Source organism: Nannospalax galili, unplaced genomic scaffold (assembly GCF_000622305.1).
Source record: "Nannospalax galili isolate Female #2095 unplaced genomic scaffold, S.galili_v1.0 scaffold633, whole genome shotgun sequence".
Taxonomy (NCBI): Eukaryota; Metazoa; Chordata; class Mammalia; order Rodentia; family Spalacidae; genus Nannospalax; species Nannospalax galili.
Genome location: NW_008336075.1, coordinates 6,095,396 through 6,113,320, shown reverse-complemented (window position 1 = coordinate 6,113,320; position 17,925 = coordinate 6,095,396). Strand labels below are relative to the sequence as shown.

The following is a 17,925-nucleotide window of genomic DNA, read 5'->3' as shown; positions in this document are numbered from 1 at the left end:
ACTTAACGTTCCACTTTGCCACCTACCTGGTAGTACACAGAAGCACTACACAGAATACCCTTTCTGTTTGCATAGTATGTTTTTTTTTGGATGGTCAGGAGGATGAGGAAATAGCAAACCCAGCCCTATGTTTACTGGGGATCACCAGCTCTGACTCCGTAATAAACTGCCTGGATGGCAGAGTGATCCTTTTCATCTGTCACATGGCCTGTAGTCCTTGTCACGCTGACACCTGGCCCAAGCTGTTGGAGCTTCCAGGGAGAGTCAGTTTTAAGTGGGACTAAGACAGCCTATACCTCCCCAGGGACTCACACTTCATGTTGACGATCACAGATGTCACAGTTCTATTCCACTTTTGAGGGTGGGTTTGAGGCTGGCTATGACACAGATTAGCCATGACTGGCCAGGGGCAAGTGACCACAATTTTTCCATGTCTCTGCCTTCCCTTCTGTAAAATGGTGCTGAAAATACTTTCCTTCCACAGGGCTGTAGGGATCAATGTGTTAACAAGGAGACATGTTCAGGAGAGCACCAGCACACAGCCCCCCATGACAGGTGTGCTGTCAGAACCCGTCTGTTTTCGGTGTCCCAGGAGGGGCTAGCTAGCAGCTGACTCCATGTACTACTCTGTGTATGGCTACCTTGGGCAACAGGACCTGCTTTTGGTCCCAAGTTAACTTATACTGACCCTTGGCTACTACTAACTATCCTAGTTATCCTGTTTCCAATAGTAAGAGGAGCATCTGCTCCTGCAGTTGTGAACTCATTCATTCATTGCACTTGCCAGGTTGCTGTTATAAAAATAACTGACTGAAGCAACTTAAGGGAGGAAGAGCTTATTTGGGCTCACTGTTGGAGGGTACAGTCCATCATCTCTGGGAAGGCATGGAAGCAGGAGCCTGAAGTGACTGGTCACATTTGTCTACAGTTAGAAAGCAGAGAGAGATGAATGCTGGTGTATAGCTCACTTTTTTTTTTTTTTTTAATGAAGTCTGAGACCCCAGTCTGTGGAATGATGCCACCCACATATCGTGTAAGTCTTCCCACTTCAATTAACCTAATCTAGAGAATCCCTCACAGACATGCCCAGTGATTTGTTTCCAGGGTGATTCTGAATCCCATCAAAATGACAATTAAGATTAACCATCACACTCATTCATTGACTCATACCCTTCTTACCAGGCACTGGGTTCCTCTTAGCTTTGAGGAAATGTCATGGAAGATTTCTCTACCTGTCTTGAAAGGAGGAGACCTTGAAAAGGAAGGTCATGCGACCTCTGTTTGGGTACTTTGAGGACAGAGTAAGCTGGCTTGTCAGAAAGAGATGGGTTAGGCAGCGAGAGCCTTTCTAGGGTCTGCAAAGATGGTCTCTGGTCCCAGGCTCAGAGAGTCTGGGGTAGGACCCTGAGAGTGTGAATGTGGCAGGCCCCTGGGCACCACCTATTGGTCCCTTGGGTGCTTCCTCAAGAGCCCTTTTGCTGAGGTGAGTCTTGAACCCCAGAGTGTGGCATTTGCCTGAGACATGGTGACTGGGAGGGAGCCAGTAAGCCAGGCTGCTCCAGAGTTTGGAGAAGAGCGGCCCTATTGCCTCCAGCCCTCAAGCCCAGTGTGTGGGGAGTTTTCTCCTGGATGCTGAGTCCTGTTTGTTTTAAAGGAAATCGACTTCATCTGCTTTTAATTCACACACTTAGCTCATCAAAATATTGTTTTGCAAGAGGTTTTTTGATGTTGAGGAAGCCTTTGGAGTGGCCCCTTCTTAAAAGCTTTATTCTAGGAAGAAGATTCTGGAAACTGCTGACTGGTGGGTTGGCTTACACAGCCATATTTTCTTTAAAAACTTTTTATTACATTTATTTGTTTGTCTATTTATTTGGGAGGAGGAGATGCACATGTGTGACAGCATGCTTGTAGAGATGAAAGAACAACTTTTAGAACAACTTTCTTTCCGTCTATCATGTGGGGCCTGGGGATAGAACTCAGGTGGTCAGGCTCAGTGGCACTGAACCATCTCACGGGCCCCCACGGCCATGTATTTTTCTTCCCAAGCAAAATGTGGGAGTGAGCTCTTCCCAGGGCTTTGTGGAGCAGCCTCCAGGCTTGCTGGTAGGCCCTCATTGTTCCTGCTAAAGGGAACCACCATTTCTGTCAGAGGTGATGAGAGTAGGTGGTCTAGACTGGGGTAAGCACAGTGGGAACAGCATGTACTAGAAGCATCCTTCAGTGAATAGTGTGACGCGGATAGGGAGCAGACCTTATGGAATTGTTGCACGACTTGACTGATGCATTGCCGCACACCTGCTGCCCTCCCCCTCATGACTCTCTTTATGGCGTGGCTTTCCGGGGACCCTCTTATTTACCAGAAGGTCTCAGGAGCCCACACACCCACCACCTTGTTTGCCCACGCCCCAGCTTGCCGGGAAGGCAGCGGGCTGTGATCCAGACCTGGATAAAGGGAGGCCATGCTGACCAGCACTGCTCTGACCTGGTCCAGGAAATGGGAGGTTAAAAGGAATGTCACAACATCACTCACTAACCTCCCACAGGTCCTGGGAGTCCTTGTTAGTTCAGTGAATGAAAAGAAGGGAGAAAGGAAGGGAAGAAATAACTATTCATTAAAGGACACAATAGAAGTTTGTAGGGAGCTAAGATTTAGAGGTGAAGAGGGACTGGAGATTGGGGATAACTCTCACTGCCATGTTTTATGTATGAATAGGCCTTTGCTTAGCCTGGGCTTTTGGAAATGGCAGTCACAAGCTACATGTGGCCATTGAGCACTGGCGATGTGGCAGGTCCCAGAAACTGCACTGGAAGGGCAGGATAGGTACCAGATTTGAAGACTCGGTGGAAAAAGTAATGCAAAATAGCTCATTAATAATTTTTTAAGTGGTTGCTTGCTGAAGTGATATTTGTGTGTGTATGTGTGCATGTTTATACACATGTAGGTGCTTGTATGTATAAGTGTGTATACAGGTACGTGTTCATGCATGTTGAGATCAGAGGACAACTTCAAGTATGGGTCCTCCAGAGCCATCCACCTTATTTTTTGCGACAGGATCTCTCACTGGCGTGGAACTCACTGGTTAGCCTAGGTTGGCTGGTTAGCTAGTGCGCTCCAAGAGTCAAACTGTCTCCTCTCCAACAGTGGGATTACAAGCACACACCACCACACCTGATTTTCCCATGGGTGCTGTGATCACTTAGAAAGCTCTTTATTTACTAAGCTATCTCCCCAGTCTCTGAAGTGATGTTTTTGATATAGTCGGTCAATTCAGTTTTATTATTAAAATGATTTCCAATCTCCAGTGTGCTATGAGATAAGAGTCCGAGTTCATTTTTCCAAATTTAAAGAAAGTATACAGGCACTAGCACTTACATTAGCATGACTGTTTGATGTGTGGACTCTTAAAATACAGACTTTCTAACCTGCCAAGTGTTGAGTCACGTGTAATTATCAGAACTATACTGATATTGATGTCTTGGGAAATGATTTTTAAAGTGCCTGATGAGGAGAGAGGGAGGGAGGGAGGAAGAGAAGAAAGGAGGGAGGGAAAGGAATTAGACTGTTCTCTTGTTTTAAGATCTGTTTTTATTATTTTTAATTACATGTCTGCATGTGTGTACATGTGCTTTCAAAAGCTTGAGGCATTGGGTCTCCCTGGAGCTGGAGTTATGGGAGATTGTGAGCCACCTGATACAGGTTCCAGGAACCAAACTCAAGCCCTCTAGAAGAGCATTAAGAGCTCTTAACCACTGAGCCATCTCTCCAGACCTGTGATCAGCCCATTCTTACTGGAGAGACTTCACTGTAGCACTTGTTCAGCAGCAATTTTGTTTCCTGGATTTAAGGGGGGGACACTTGCTTTTAGCAGGCTCTGCCTCACAGCATACCCAGAATAAAGGGAAACCTTCACCAGTGCTCAGTGTGACCACAGGAACCCCATGTGGTGGCTTCATTGACCCCTGAACAGTACATAGGGTTGGAAGTAAGGTATGGATGCTCTCAGTGAACAGTGAGGTGGGCTTAAGGCAGTGGCCTGGAGAACTCAGTAGGAGCTTTACTTCTACAGAAAGCATTGTGGCAGCTGATGTTGGTAGAGGTGTAGCACAGATGTTTTCTTAAAAAGGCCAAATGTCCCTAACACTGTAACCACACAGTCTAGAAGCTGCCAGATAAGCAGGTACCCACCAGCCAATGGGATGGTAAGGGAGTCTTTCAGAGGCTAGCAAGGCTTAGGGAATACCATATCTGTCCTAGGTTATCTGACTCAACACTACCTCTGCAATGGGCTCAAGGAGCCTGGGGGCTCCAAGCATTGATTTGCTGGACGCTCTCATCTCTGGGCTCTTGGGTTGGATCTGTCTGTCTGTCTGTCTCTCTGTGTGCACAGGCACATGCATGTGTGTACACACATAGGTGTATATGCCTGCATGTATGCATGCATGTGGAAATCAGAGGACAATCTCAAATGTTGTTCCTCAGGTGCTGTCCACCTTGTTTTGAGTTTTGTTTTGTTGAGATAGGGTCTCTCACTGGTCTGGAACTTACCAAATAAGCAAGGTTGGCCACCAGCAAGCATTAGGCCTGTCTCTGCCTCCTGAGTGATAAGATAACAAGCATGTACCACCACATCCAGCTTTTCTTATGTGGGTTCTAGGGGTTCAAACTGAGGTAGGTTCTTCGATTACAAAGCAAGCATTTTATCAATTGATAAATTGATAAATTGCAAAATCCCAAGGTCCTCTGGGCTTCAAATCTATTGTTTATTTGGGAGGCCTTCATACAAATGTATAGGAAATGTATTCTGTGAGCTAAATAACTGGCTCCCTTCCCCAGACTTGACCATCCCTAATGTTTCTTCTGGCCTTAAGATTTCCTAACCTGGGACCCCACTTGTTTACTAGAACTGGGAGGCAGTCCCTGCTGCTCTCTAGGATGGTGGCAGGTTCCAGGGTACTATAAAGACCTCCTCTGCCTCCCAATCCTGCTGAAGAGGAAAGAGCCCAGCAGAGCAGGCAGTAGAAGTGCCCACTTTGGGTCCCGATACATGTCTGATGCTCTCTGCCTCTCTCTGGCTGGAGTCCTCTCGATACCTTCATTTCACCAATGAGGAAACTGAGGCAGCAGCTTCAGCACCACCACCATCATGAGACGAGTCTCTGAGTTAGTCCCAATCTGCTCCTATGGCTGGCTCCCTGTTACCTTAGGAACGCCATCTGAAGGGACAGATCACACAGGCCCATCTCCCTGGCCTTTCCCATGGTGTTTGCTGGAATACAATTGGGGTGTGTTTCCCCCTTTTTCCCTGCCTTGCCTTCCCCTTGATCCAAGTTCCAGGATGCTAGCCATACACAGTAGCTCATGCTGGCTCCAGCCTGACCCTGTGCTGTCTTTCAACAGCTATTTTGTCAGTAACACCTTGGCCAGGGTGGGCTCTGTAAGGGAAGGTCTGACTGCTAAGCAGCTGGGGCCTCAGCCCACCATACACCCTGTGGCTTGTGCTACCGGCATTTCCGGTCTGATTTTAATTTTCCCCCAAGTGAGATCGAAACACTTTTCAATCACATGCTGTGAAGTAGTCACTCAGGTTACCACTATTATTAAATGCTTCCTGTGGAGCGGTGGCTAAGCACCAGCAGGGGCTTCTGAACGTAGCCTATTCTGTAGCCTGCCCTGCGGCTAGTTATTGGTCGCATGCCATTTGTGCAAGGTCTCGAAGACAGGCACAGTCTAGATCCTTCTCAGTAAAGTGTTCGTTAATTCTCAACTGTTTTAGCACTCTCTTAGCTCTGAGGCATGGGCCTCAAGAGCACCTGGTCACCTGAGTGCACATGACTAAAGGTCTTAAAAGCTGTTCAGGTTTCAAAGTGGACTGAGCCCCTCAGGGAGGGTCCCAGGCCTGGTCCACAGCCCCATCTTTAGGTCTAGGAGACCTGGAGGCTGCATTCCTAAAGAGGCTAAGGCGACTAGCAGTTTCTTAGAATGTATGAAACAGAACCTCCTTCCTGTTCCCTCGTGAGTTATTTTTATCCTACACAAGAGTGCAGGTACTAGGGAAGCAGGCTTGGAGTAGCCAGCCTGAGCATCTAGGGGATTAGTATCTGAGTATGTGGTGGGCAGTCAAGACAGATCCATTTGTCGAATCACTTTCCTCCAAAGCCGTGTCTCCTGTCATTTGTCTGGTCCTTGCTCTGTAATGCAAAGAGTTAGATGCAGAGCATTTGCATGGGATATACACCTAACAGTGGAGTTTCTGTCTCTTACACAAAGGTTCAAAAGAAAATGTCTATTCACTTACAGTTTTTATGTGTATGAGTGTTTTGTTTGCATGTAAGTGCATCTGTGTTATGCAGTGCCTGTGGGGGCCAGAAGAGGGCGTCAGATCCCTTGAAACTGTAGCTACAGAGGTTAGCCACCATGTGGGTGCCGGGACTGAACTTAGGTCCTCTGCAAGAGCAGCCAGTGCTCTTAACCACTGAGCCATCTCTCCAGCCCCAACTTTAGAAAAATTTAATTATATTACTTATTTAGATTACAGGAGTGCAGTGCCCACAGAAGCTGGAAGAGTGTTAGGATCTCCAGAGCTGGAGTTGCAGGCATTGTGAGCTACCTGATACAGGTGCTGGGAAACAAATTCAGGTTCTCTCAACTGCTGAGCCATTTCTCCAGACCCACATTTATTTATTTGTGTGTAGGGGTGGGACAACTTTCAGGAATCCTTTCTCTCCTTCCACCATGGATTCCAGGGATCAAACACTGGTCATCAGACCTACTTGATGAGTGCTCTCATTATGTAGCCCTGGCTGGCCTGGAACTTGCACTGTAAGCCAGGCTGGGCTTAAACTCTGACATCTACCTGCCTTTGCTTCTTGAGTGCTGGAATTAAAGGCATGCTCCCAGCCTAACCTTGATGTTTTTGAGACAGTCTTTCATTATTGGCCTGTAGCTCCATGATTAGGCTAGACTGGCTGCCCAGCAGCCCCAGGGTTCAGGGTTCCACCTGTCTCTGCCTCCCCAGCACTGAGATTACAAGTACACACCACCATCAGGATCCTTACCTGAGATTCTGGGTGTGGAACTTGTGTCCTTGTGCTTGTAAGGCAAGCACTTTACCAACTGAGCTATCTCCCCAGCCCAGACACAAACAATTCTGAGCTGAAGGAACTTGTGCCATTAGTCACTTACTGGAGAAGCCCAAGCAGAGTGTTCTATAGTAGGAGAGAAATTGTGCCTGTCTCCCACAGAAGTGAAGTTTCCTGGCCTGGAGACTCTGGAGGTAGGCACAGCTGTCCCAGTGGTTGCTGAGTGTATGACAGGTCAGTAGGGATAAGGACCTGGTTTCCTGACATCCTGGCTCTCTGGAGGGTGCAGAGTTAACTGTTCCTCCAAAGGCGCTTCTCCCTCTTGGTTGGTGTGTCACTGTCACCAGGATTCATATCCATACAACATTGGCCCTCAGTATCAGCATCACTCATCCCTGGAGATCTTCCTGTTCCACGACCACAACCTATGGCCAGGGGACCCAGCATTCAGGGCCCCATACTCACTTTCTTGATCCTTGCTCGTAGATGCAGGCACAGTACTGGCCTCTTGGTTTGTGACCCTGGACTGGGGCCAGCTGCCCTTGTCTTGGTGGCATGGTCTCCCTTTTAGGCCACACTAACGTGTTGAACCTTGCCACAGTTCAGACCTGTTGCCTTACTTTTCTTGTTGCTGTGACAAAAGCAATTTAAGGAAGGAAGGAATTATTTTGGCTCAGAGTTTAAGGATATAGTTTATCATGGTGGGGAAGGCATAGCGGCAGGAACTGAGGTGGCTGGTCACACTGCATCCACAGTCAGGAAGCAGAGAGAAAGGAATGCCTGTGCTCAGCTCACTTTCTCCTTTTTATTCAGTCCAGGACTCTAGCCCGTGGGATGGTATAGCCTACATTCAGAGTGGGCCTTCCCTGATCAGTTAAACTTTCCTGGAAATACCTTCATAGACACACCTAAAGGTGTGTTTCCCTGGTAATTCTAAATTCCATCATGTTGACAAAGACGCTTAACCATCATACTTGTAGTGTGCAAGGTCTCTTGTCCCAGAATCACCTGTCTCCCCTGGCGGTAGATGGGCAAATGTGCTTCAAAATGAAGCCTGTTTCTTTGGCTCAGTCCAGCCCCACTTACACAGGCCACACATCTTCTGAGCTAATCCCACCCTGTAGTCTTACTTGAGGAGCCCAAAAAAGCTGGAGACTTCTGTTCTCCAGGGACCAGACAGCCTGGAGGGCGGGGGTGTCCTCAGTTTGAAACATGATGTCCTGCCTCTACTGGGTCACGGCTACCAGGAAGCTTCTTGGCCCCTCTCTGGATAAAGTCTCTATGCTATGGTCACACATGACTTCATCCAAGGAGAATCCCTCTGGAAGACTGATGTGGCTTTTTCCATGACTCAGTGTTCTGGGCTCTTTGTGTAAGGACCTACTTCATTGACTATTGTGGTTGTTCAGGGACCTTAACTGGAGCTGAGCTCTCAAAGATGGCCTCTCTCCTCTCAGGACCCTGTTAAAACCAACATCCCCTCCTTGGGCTCACCAATCAAGGAGCATTTAGTGTTTGAATCAGCACAGCAAAATTCTAGGATTTTAGTACCAGCCACCCCCACCCCCATTCCTCAGGGTCTTTCTCTGCAGGATCATCAGAACCAAATGTGCATTTTTCCAGGGGGCAGGGTGTGATGCATCAAAAATTCCCAACTTAAGAGTTTCTTCTTGAAACTTGAAAAGAGAAACATTTCTTTGAAATGGCATATGGGGTGTGTGTGTGTGTGTGTGTGTGTGTGTGTGTGTGTGTGTGTCCCTCTGCCGGAAGGACATGATTTAATTTAGATTTCTTTTTTTCTTTAAAGAAAAACAAACCCACAATGAAAACAGTGTGTGGAAGGATCAGATTCAATATGTCATTTTAAACCAGCTATTTGGGGTGTGTGTATGTGTGAATCTGTGTCTGGAGTATGTACATGTGTATGTGCAAGTGGAGGCACACATGCAAAGACCATGGGAAAACACAATATCCTGCTCCATCACTCTCCACTTAATTCCCTTAGGACAAATTCTCTCTCTGGACCTGGAGCTAGGCCGGCAGAACGTCAAGTCCCAGAAATCCTCCTGTCTGTCTTTGCACTACATAGCCCTGGGGTAACAGGTGTGCATGGCCACATCCAGCTTTGTATGTGGGTGTTAGAGATTGAACTCAAATCCTCATGCTTACACAGCAAGCACTGTTACCCACTGAGCCATCTCCCCAGCCCAAAGGTAGCTCTTGTTCCTTCTGTTTCTCTCCATGTTCCTTGGCTGCTACTGGGGACTCTATAGTGATTTCTCTCAAGAATTGGACACTCTAACTTCCTCACTGAGAGCTCTGAGCAAGCATTCACTTCTGGAAGCTTCCATCAGGGGCTTGAGGGGATGATCCATACTGGGCTGAAATGTCCAAGATCTTATGAACTAGGACCAGTCTTCATCCTTCAGCTTACCTGTGTGAAAAGTTGGTCTGCAGAGACTGTGTGTGGGGTGTGTGTGTGTGTGTGTGTGTGTGTGTGTGTGTGTGTGTGTGCGTGAATCTGTGAATGTGTGAGCATGACTGTGAATGAATGGGTATGTGTTAATCCTGTTATAGTGGGCCTCAGGTGATAGCCTGGGGTTGGTAGAAGGGCTACAGGTCAGTGAACTATTCAAAGGGGGCTGTAGAGATGAGTCGGTGCCTGTCTGCAGAATCTTTTGCCCTGCCCTGAGCTGTCTCCCAGCACCTGTTTTGCTTCTTTAAAGGCACTTTGCTCCATGGTAGTGTTTACTGTGCATGTGTGCAAGTCATTGGGTACCAGCCCCAGGATTGACATAAAAAACAGGCTCCTGTACTTGGAAAGGTAAGCACTGCTTCTCTGCTGACCCTTGGGGTGTGGGCAGCTCAGCTGGCCCTGCTCTGTAAGCAGACCACTGTTAGATCTCCAGCCTCCTCAGGGGTTGTCATGGGTAAACCTCCAGTCCCTAGTAAATTCTTACTTTGACTATGGACTATGAAATCTCTAAATACCAATATTAATTACGAGTTGACAGCAGCTTTCGTAGGCTTTCTGTATGCGTGGACTCTGTCTAATCGTCTCCTCAGCATAGATTCTGTGTGTGTGTGTGTGTGTGTGTGCGTGTGGTGTATTGATGTGTGTGCAGGTGCACGTGGAAGCCAGAGGACAACCTTAGCCATTGTTCCTCATCACTTCTCACTTCAATCTTTTGAGACAGGGTCCTTCACTGACCTTGAACTTGCCCAGTAGGCTAGACTGGCTAGCTAGAGAGTCCCAGGGATCCACCTGTCTCCACCTCTCCAGCACAGGGGTTACAAATGTACACCACCATTTGAAGCTTTTTTTTTAATGGGTTCTGGGAATTTGAACATAGGACTTCAAGCATATGTGGAACAAACTTTACCAACTGAGCTGTCTCCCCAGCCAGCATGGATATTTAAATGTCCTTATAGTATCCGTATAGGTAGTCACTGTTCTTACCTTCACACAGGCAAGTGAAGACTGTGATACAGAAACTTGCCAAAATCCCCGAAGCTGGCCAGCATCTCTGACTCCCATAGGTCACCAGCCTCCAAAGCATGTGGTCATAATGTCACAGTTTGGAGTCACGTCCACATACCCATGCCTATCTGTGCAGAGGATGGGAACTCAGGAGAGGGTGGGTCTGCCTCTCAGCAGCTCCAGAGGCGAGAGCCAGGCCACCGTCAGTTCTCACACATGCGGCCAGCTCCTCACTGAGCGTGGGTTTGGCAGGTTGATTTCATCAGAGAGAGAAGATATGCTTTCTTTCTTCTTAAGGGAAAGTGTCCCAAATGTGGAATGATGAAGACTAAAATTCAGTGTGTGAAAATCAATGGTAAAATTTCAGGAGGAGGCTGGAGAGATGGCTCAGCTGTTAAAGAGTACTTGCTGCTCTTGCACCCATTATCAGGTAGTTTACAACTGCCTGTAAGCCTAACCCCAAGGGATCTGATGCCCTCTTCTGGCCTCTATGGGCACCTGCACACATGTCATATGTATTCATGCAGACACATTCACAGACACATAAATGAAAAAATAAATCTTTTTTAAAAATTCAGATGGGCTGGGCATGGTGACTCACACATTTAATCCTTGATCTCCTCAAAGAGATCAAGACCAGCCTCGGATGGTCTATGTAGTGTGTTCCAGGCTAACTGGGGTTACATAGTGAGACCTTATCTTAAAGCAAACAAATAGACAAACAAATTCATGTGGGTAGCTCACACCTATAACCCCAGCACTTGGGAAGATGGTAAGGGAAGATTGCCATATGTTCAATACCAACCTAGATTATAGTGTGAGACTGTGCCCCTACCAAAAATTTCAGTAGCACTTGACACTTGAGTGCAAGTGTCTGTTGACAATTTAGCAGACAAAATGTGGTCTATCCATACAGTGGAATAGTATTCAGCCTTACAAAGGAAGAAAATTATAGCACATACCATAGTTTGATGAACCTCAAGGACATTGTGCTGAATGAAATAAGCCTGGCACAAAAGAACAAGTACTGTACAATTCCGCTCATAAAAGGAGCACAGTTATCAAGTTCATAAGGGCAGAAAGCAAAATGGCTGTCATCAGGGACTAGGGAAGGTGATTAGTATTTAATATGTACAGTTTCAGTTGGCAAATTGAAAACATTCTGTGGATGGAGAACAGTGTCAAGACGTGAATATACCCAATGCTGCTCACGTAGACATTTAAAATAGTGAAAACAGTGAATCTGTGTGTCTATATATGCATGTTCATGTATGTACGAGTGTACATTCATGTGTTGTACCTGTGTGTGGAGGCCTGAGGTTAACCTCCATTTCATTTTTGGGGCGCCATCCATCTTGTTTTGTGAGACAAAGTCTCTCTGGAACTAGGACCCAACGATTAGGTTGGACCGACTGGCCAGCAATCTTCCTGTCTTTCCCACCCCAGTGCTGGGATCACAAGTGTGCATCACTACTCCTGGCTTCTTACTTGGGTTCTGGGCTTTGAACTTGGGTCCTCATACATTTCGTGGCAAGCACTTTGACTAAGCTATCTCCTCAGCCCCCGGCAATGTACATTTTATCTGTTTTAACACAGGACCATAAAAGAGAATTTGCTAGGGTTTATAGTACAGTTCTAGAATCTGTTTGCTCAGAATAGCTTAATTTTGACTCATCTGTTGCAGTACCAGCAGACCTGTGTATTAGAGAACAGCCCTAGTAACACAGAAGTCAGACTCCGGCTCAGCCCTGCTTCCTCTGGCCAGTGGCCTTCTGAGGGAAGAGTCCACCAAGGAACACTCCACCTCTTAGCCTTTTCCCAGTCTACTTTTTTAAAAGCCCTGTTTTCCCAAAGCCTATAATTATGTTTGCCTCTGGGGCACCCAGGCATTTTCTTTCAATAAGCAAGGAGCATCCTGCAATTATTGTGATGATTTGTTGAGTGCAGGCCAAGTACAGACAGGCTGTCTCAGCTCCAGGAACTGACCCACACGTGTTGGCATTTTCAATCCTGGAGGCACCACCAGCATGCCTGGGTTGATAAATGATATTAAGAATGGAGAGTTGGGATTGGGGAAACAGCTTAGCCACTAAAGTGCTTGCTCTGCAAGTCTGAAAACCTGAGTTTGAATCCAGAACCCAGGTAAAAAGCTTGGCATGGTGACATATGCTTATAATCCCAGAATTGGAAAGGCAGAGACAGGCGGATCCCTGGGAATCGCTGCCCTTCCCAAGTGAGCCCCAAGTCCCAGTGAGAGACCCTGTCTCATACAATAAGGTTGTGGTTCATGAAGAGGGATACCTGAAGTTGTCCTCTGCCCCCAACATGCATGTACACAGGTGCATGTGCATGCACACAGACACACACACACACACACACACACACACACACACACAAGAATGGACAATTAGCTCTCCAAGTAGATGACTCTGAGGTGGGCCAAGCAGGCTGGTGGGAGATGGCCTTCCTGGGGCTGGTAGCTTGTTGGGTCAGGCCCTGACTTCACAGAACATTCTAGGTAAATATCTACAGCCTGTGCACATACCAGCATCAGAGACCAGCACCTGATGCTTCAGAAGCCACACGCAGCCAAGCTGAGGTGGGCAGGTGCCAGTGGAATCCTCCAACCTGTCAGCACTGTCAGCCCTGATTTGCGGCCGAGCCTGGTTCCCCAGGCCTGCCTGTAATCTCCCCAAGTTCAAAGAGCACTGAGCTGCTTGTCTTTGTCAAGAGCGCGGCTGGGGATCTTTTATGTGGAAGATGTAGGATTCTTGGGCTGGCTTTGATTATTTATTCATACCCTTCGTGGGTGTGTGATAGTGCTAGCACCTCAGAGACCCTTGTCCTGGCCACTCTTGCTCAGGAATTCATGGAGCTTAAAGCTCTTTGAAAATTGCTTCTTGAGGGAGGGGGAAAGTTTTTGAAGTCCTTTTTCTCTCTCTCTCTCTCTACAGTTCCTCAGCAACTCCTGCCACCTTTCCACGCGCCTTTGCCGATTGACATGCGACACCAGGAGGGAAGGTACCATTACGAGCCTCACTCTGTCCATGGTGTACATGGGTAAGTATGCCCTCCTCCTGCTGCTCTTCCTGGTGTGCAGTCACCTGCCTCCTGCCTCCATCCTTTTAGAAGGTCCAAAGTCTGGCACGTTTGCCACCTATGACTGTGAGCCCTTGAGCAGTGATGCTTGTAAACGGGCCATCTTCTAGATCCCTCTGAAGAACAATCTTGGCTCGTGCATCATCAACACAGTCTATAGCTCTAGGCCTCCTTGTTGGTCCCTTTGCAATTAGAATGCCATCCCCCATCCCCCAGGTCCCCAAACCCAAATCAGGGACGTGACCTTGGGCTTGGACTCCCCTGACATAGTGGTTTGGTGTGTCCCCCTTTTCTATCTCAGGTGAACCAAGGCATTGTGTGGTCACCTGCTCTGAAGACAGCCTCAGAGTGGTGCCTTGAGGTCCCCAGGGAGAAGGGCAGCATTCCCACCTCAGGCCTCCCAGCCCTGGCTGATGTCGGTTCTCTTGGTCTTCGTATTTTGAGGCTCAGCCCCTCCATCCCACACATTCTTCCACCATAAAAGATGCCCAATTACTTGTCTCATTGCTGTAAAAAAAATACCTGACAAAAGCAACATACAAAAGGAAGGGTTTGTTTTGACACACTTGAGGATATAGTCCATCATGGTGGGGAAGGCATGGTGGCAGGAGTATGAGGCAGCTGGTCAGCTGCACAGTCAGGAAGCAAGGAGAGATGAGTGGTGCTCAGCTCACTTTCTCCTTTTTATTCAAGCCTATGTAATGGTGCTGTCCACAGTTAGGGTGGGTGTTCCCACATCACATAACCCAATCTAGTAACTCCTCATAGGCATACCCAGAGATTTGTCTCCTAAGTGATTCTGGATTGTGAAGTAGATAATCAATATTAACTGTCACAGAGCCCTGGGCCTTGACCCTCTCCTTACTCTCAACCTCTCTGCCACTCTCCGTACCCGGGAAGCAAGCTTCTCTGATGTTCTCGTCCCTTTCACTCCCCTCTGGCCACCTCACCTGTTGTGGTAGTTTGAATGAGAATGCCTCCAGTAGGCTCCAAGTATTTGAACACTCGGTCCTCAGTTCATGGTGATGTTTGGAGGGGGTCATAGAACCTTTAGGAGGTGTGGCCTTGCTGGAGGATGCATATCACTGGCATGGGCTTTGAGAGTTCATAGCCTTGTCCCATTTCCAGTCTGTCTCTCTGTCTCCTGTACATGCTTGAAGTTGTGAATTCTCAGCTCTGTGCTCTGGCTGCCTCCTGCCATGCCTCCCCGCCATGGTAGACTCTCATCCCTCTGGAACTGTAACAGCCCCAAGAAACTCTTCCTTCTGTAAGTTGCCTTGGTCGTGGTGTTTTACAGAGCAACAGAAAAGTAACTAATACTCCTATTCACACCAAGTTGCTGTCTGGGCATTTATCCCTGTCACTTGTTCTATGCCAGACACCTGTTGACTGTCCAGTCTGTAGAAGCCACTCAGTTTGGTAGCCAGTTCCTGGGGAGAACTGGATGTTCCACCCTGATTGGGGCCCTGCCCTGGGTTCCCACAGCACTGCCACTGCAGAGTGAGCTGTTGTCAGACATACTTCCCATAGGCTCTAAGCTTCCCTGGGGCTGCTGCACCTACGGTACACTTTCTTGCTTGGATACCCAAAGGCAGTCACTGTGTTCCTTTCCTATAACTATCTTAAGCAACTCAGTGATGTAAAACAGCACAAACATACTCTCATAGAGTTCAGAAGGCCAGACACCAGAACCAAGTCTTAACGATGTTGGCAGGGCTGGTTACTCTGGAGGCTCTGGCGGCGGAGAACCCATGCTTTAGCTTTTCCCATTTCTGGATGCCTCCAGCATCTTTTGGCCTGCAACCCTAGTCTCACGCCATATCTCCTTTCATCCTGCACTTGCCATCACTCTTCCTCTCCTGCCACAGTTTTCTCATCAGAGACACTATGATTACTTTTAGGGATGATCCACCTGGGTCAGGATCATCTTTACATCCCCACATTCTCAAAATTACAACTGCAATCAGACAGCATTCGCAGGTCCCAGAGATGAGGACGCCTGGCCCCTTAGGGCCATTCTTTAGCTCCTTTGGTATTTTCATGTCCTGATACAGAGCCTGAGAACTGGGAAAGCCAGCAGAGTCTTGCCTATCAACCCCATTGCCAGGCAGCAGCATGGAGTTGGAGGACCTGTGTCCTGCTAGGGTAGACCAATGGCTCCAAGGACAGTTAGTTTCCCCTCCTTCCACTCCTAGGCCAGTGAGGGACACAGCAAGAGCTTTAGGACTGGCTGTCTGGTTCTGGAAGGCCCACCACCTCCCTCTCACGTCCTCTGTATTCCAGGTGGGAACCAAACAAAGCCTGCAAGAAAAATGGCCCACTGGTTCTAGCTTCCATGATTAACGTGGTTGGAGCCTGGTGGAGTATCCTGCCCATCAAGCCTGTGCTATGGCTTGTTTCTTTTGCTGCTACCAAATGTGTCTAATTACACAAGTGGAGCAACAAATAAGGTCATCTCTTCTCAGAGTCCAGCCCACTGCCTGCTGCTTGGAGTCGTAAGACCCTTTATACCCTTATAGGAGCATCTGCTACTCTGCCCTTGCCGCCCCCCCCCCCGTCCCCTTTTACTCCCCCTTACTTGAACACCAGGACTCCCTTGCCTGTGGCTTTCAGGATTCTGATAATTCTCAGGAGTGGAGGGCCCAGTTTTCAGGCTCTAGGTCTTGTGACCCCTGGCTCCCTTGTGCACACAGGAATATTTCAGTCATGGCCAAAGACCTGCTGTCTTTGTCTCAGCCCTGCCTGTACTTGAACCCCGCCTCAAAGAGTTGCTCTATGTGAACTGATAAGCCTCACTTTTCTCATTCCCAAAGTGGGCAGATCTACTGAGTGTTAGGTTCTAGACTAGGGGCTTATCAGGCCATGCTCACCTACAGCAGCATCTTTCTTACAAATATCTGTGAAGGAAATGGCAAGCCCCCTACCAAGAACCTGTGTGTGAATGTCTAACCCCCTGGCAAACTTCCCAAGTGCTGGGATTCTAGGAAGTTTAAAGACTCAGGTACCCTAGGGTATCAGAAGGGTACCAAGGGACACAGTCTCCCTACCGGTATAATGTGACACAGTTCAACTAGATGTGCTTGTCTTTACCACTTCTTCCACATCCCCAGAGTCGCACAGTTCTTCCCTGAAAGCAGGTCTGTGCTGCAGACTACTCATCAGACATGTAACATGAAACCTCCCCCTTCCTCTGAGACCTGTAAGAAGGGACCCCTGCTCTGTCTCATGAGCCTGAACTTTTCTTCGAAGCCCTTGCCATGCTCCCTGCCTACGGCATTGGGCCTAATTTCTCCTCAGAGCCCCACCATGCTGTCATCTGTCTGCGTTATTAATAACTCTTCTAATAAACCTCTTGCCCAAAAGGATAGTCCACTGCAATGTACCCCTTGGACCCTAAACCTGAGACTTTCTACTGAGATGATCCTAATAACAGAATCCACTGAGTTGTTGCTATTTTATAACAATGATAAGCTTATTGATTGGTGTGTGTGTGTGTGTGTGTGTGTATTTGTAGGTATGGGTACGTAAGTGTGCATGCATATGTATGCATGTGGAGGTCAGAGGACAATCTCAACTGTTTTTCACCTTGTTTTTGAGTCAGGATCTCCCATGGGCCTGGCACTTGCTAAATAGGGATCTCCTTGTCTTTATCTCCCCAGCACTGGAATTACTCTATGTATGGTGCTATGCTCAGCTTCTGTGTGTGTGTGTGTGTGTGTGTGTATACACACAGCTGAGGCCACATGCCGGTGCATGTGGAGGTTGACATGGAAATGTCCTTCAGTCACTCTCTACCTTGGAGAGTGTCCTTCCACACTCTCCCCCATCTTTGGAGGTGTCGGGGGACTGAGTCTCTTCAAAGAACCTAGAGTTCACAATTCGCAATTTCATCTAGGCTGCCTGACCAGCTAGCCCTTGCAATCCACCTGTTTCTGACCCCCAGCACTGGGGTTACTGGCACATATCTTCACGGCTGACTTTTACATGAGTATTGGGGATCCAGAATCAGGTCTGCATGTTTGCATAGCAAGGACTCTACCGATGCTTTTGGAGGCAAGCACTTTAGTCCGCAGCCTCTGAGGTGTTTTGAGACTGAAATGACAATGCGGAGAAGCCTGTAGAGCAGTCTGGAATCATGCAGTAGTTGTAGTGACTGTTGTTGCTACTATAGGTTTCCCTGTTACCTGTTGCAAAGGGGGCTTCCTTGTAGGTTGGGGGACATACATGACGTGCGCTTAAAAGAGGAGACTCTGCTGGCTAGGACC

The 17,925-nt window shown here is 47.9% G+C and overlaps 1 protein-coding gene across 3 annotated transcripts in view; it reads left to right on the top strand.

Moving 5' to 3' along the window:
- Nucleotides 1–17,925, top strand: part of Gli2 (GLI family zinc finger 2) — a 242,868-nt gene that overhangs the window by 166,615 nt on the left and 58,328 nt on the right. For all 3 annotated transcript variants that reach the window (XM_017797568.2, XM_017797569.2, XM_029562401.1), the window contains one exon: nt 13,516–13,621. In XM_017797568.2, coding sequence (XP_017653057.1) covers nt 13,516–13,621 — 106 coding nt within the window. The remainder of the gene's footprint in view (nt 1–13,515; nt 13,622–17,925) is intronic.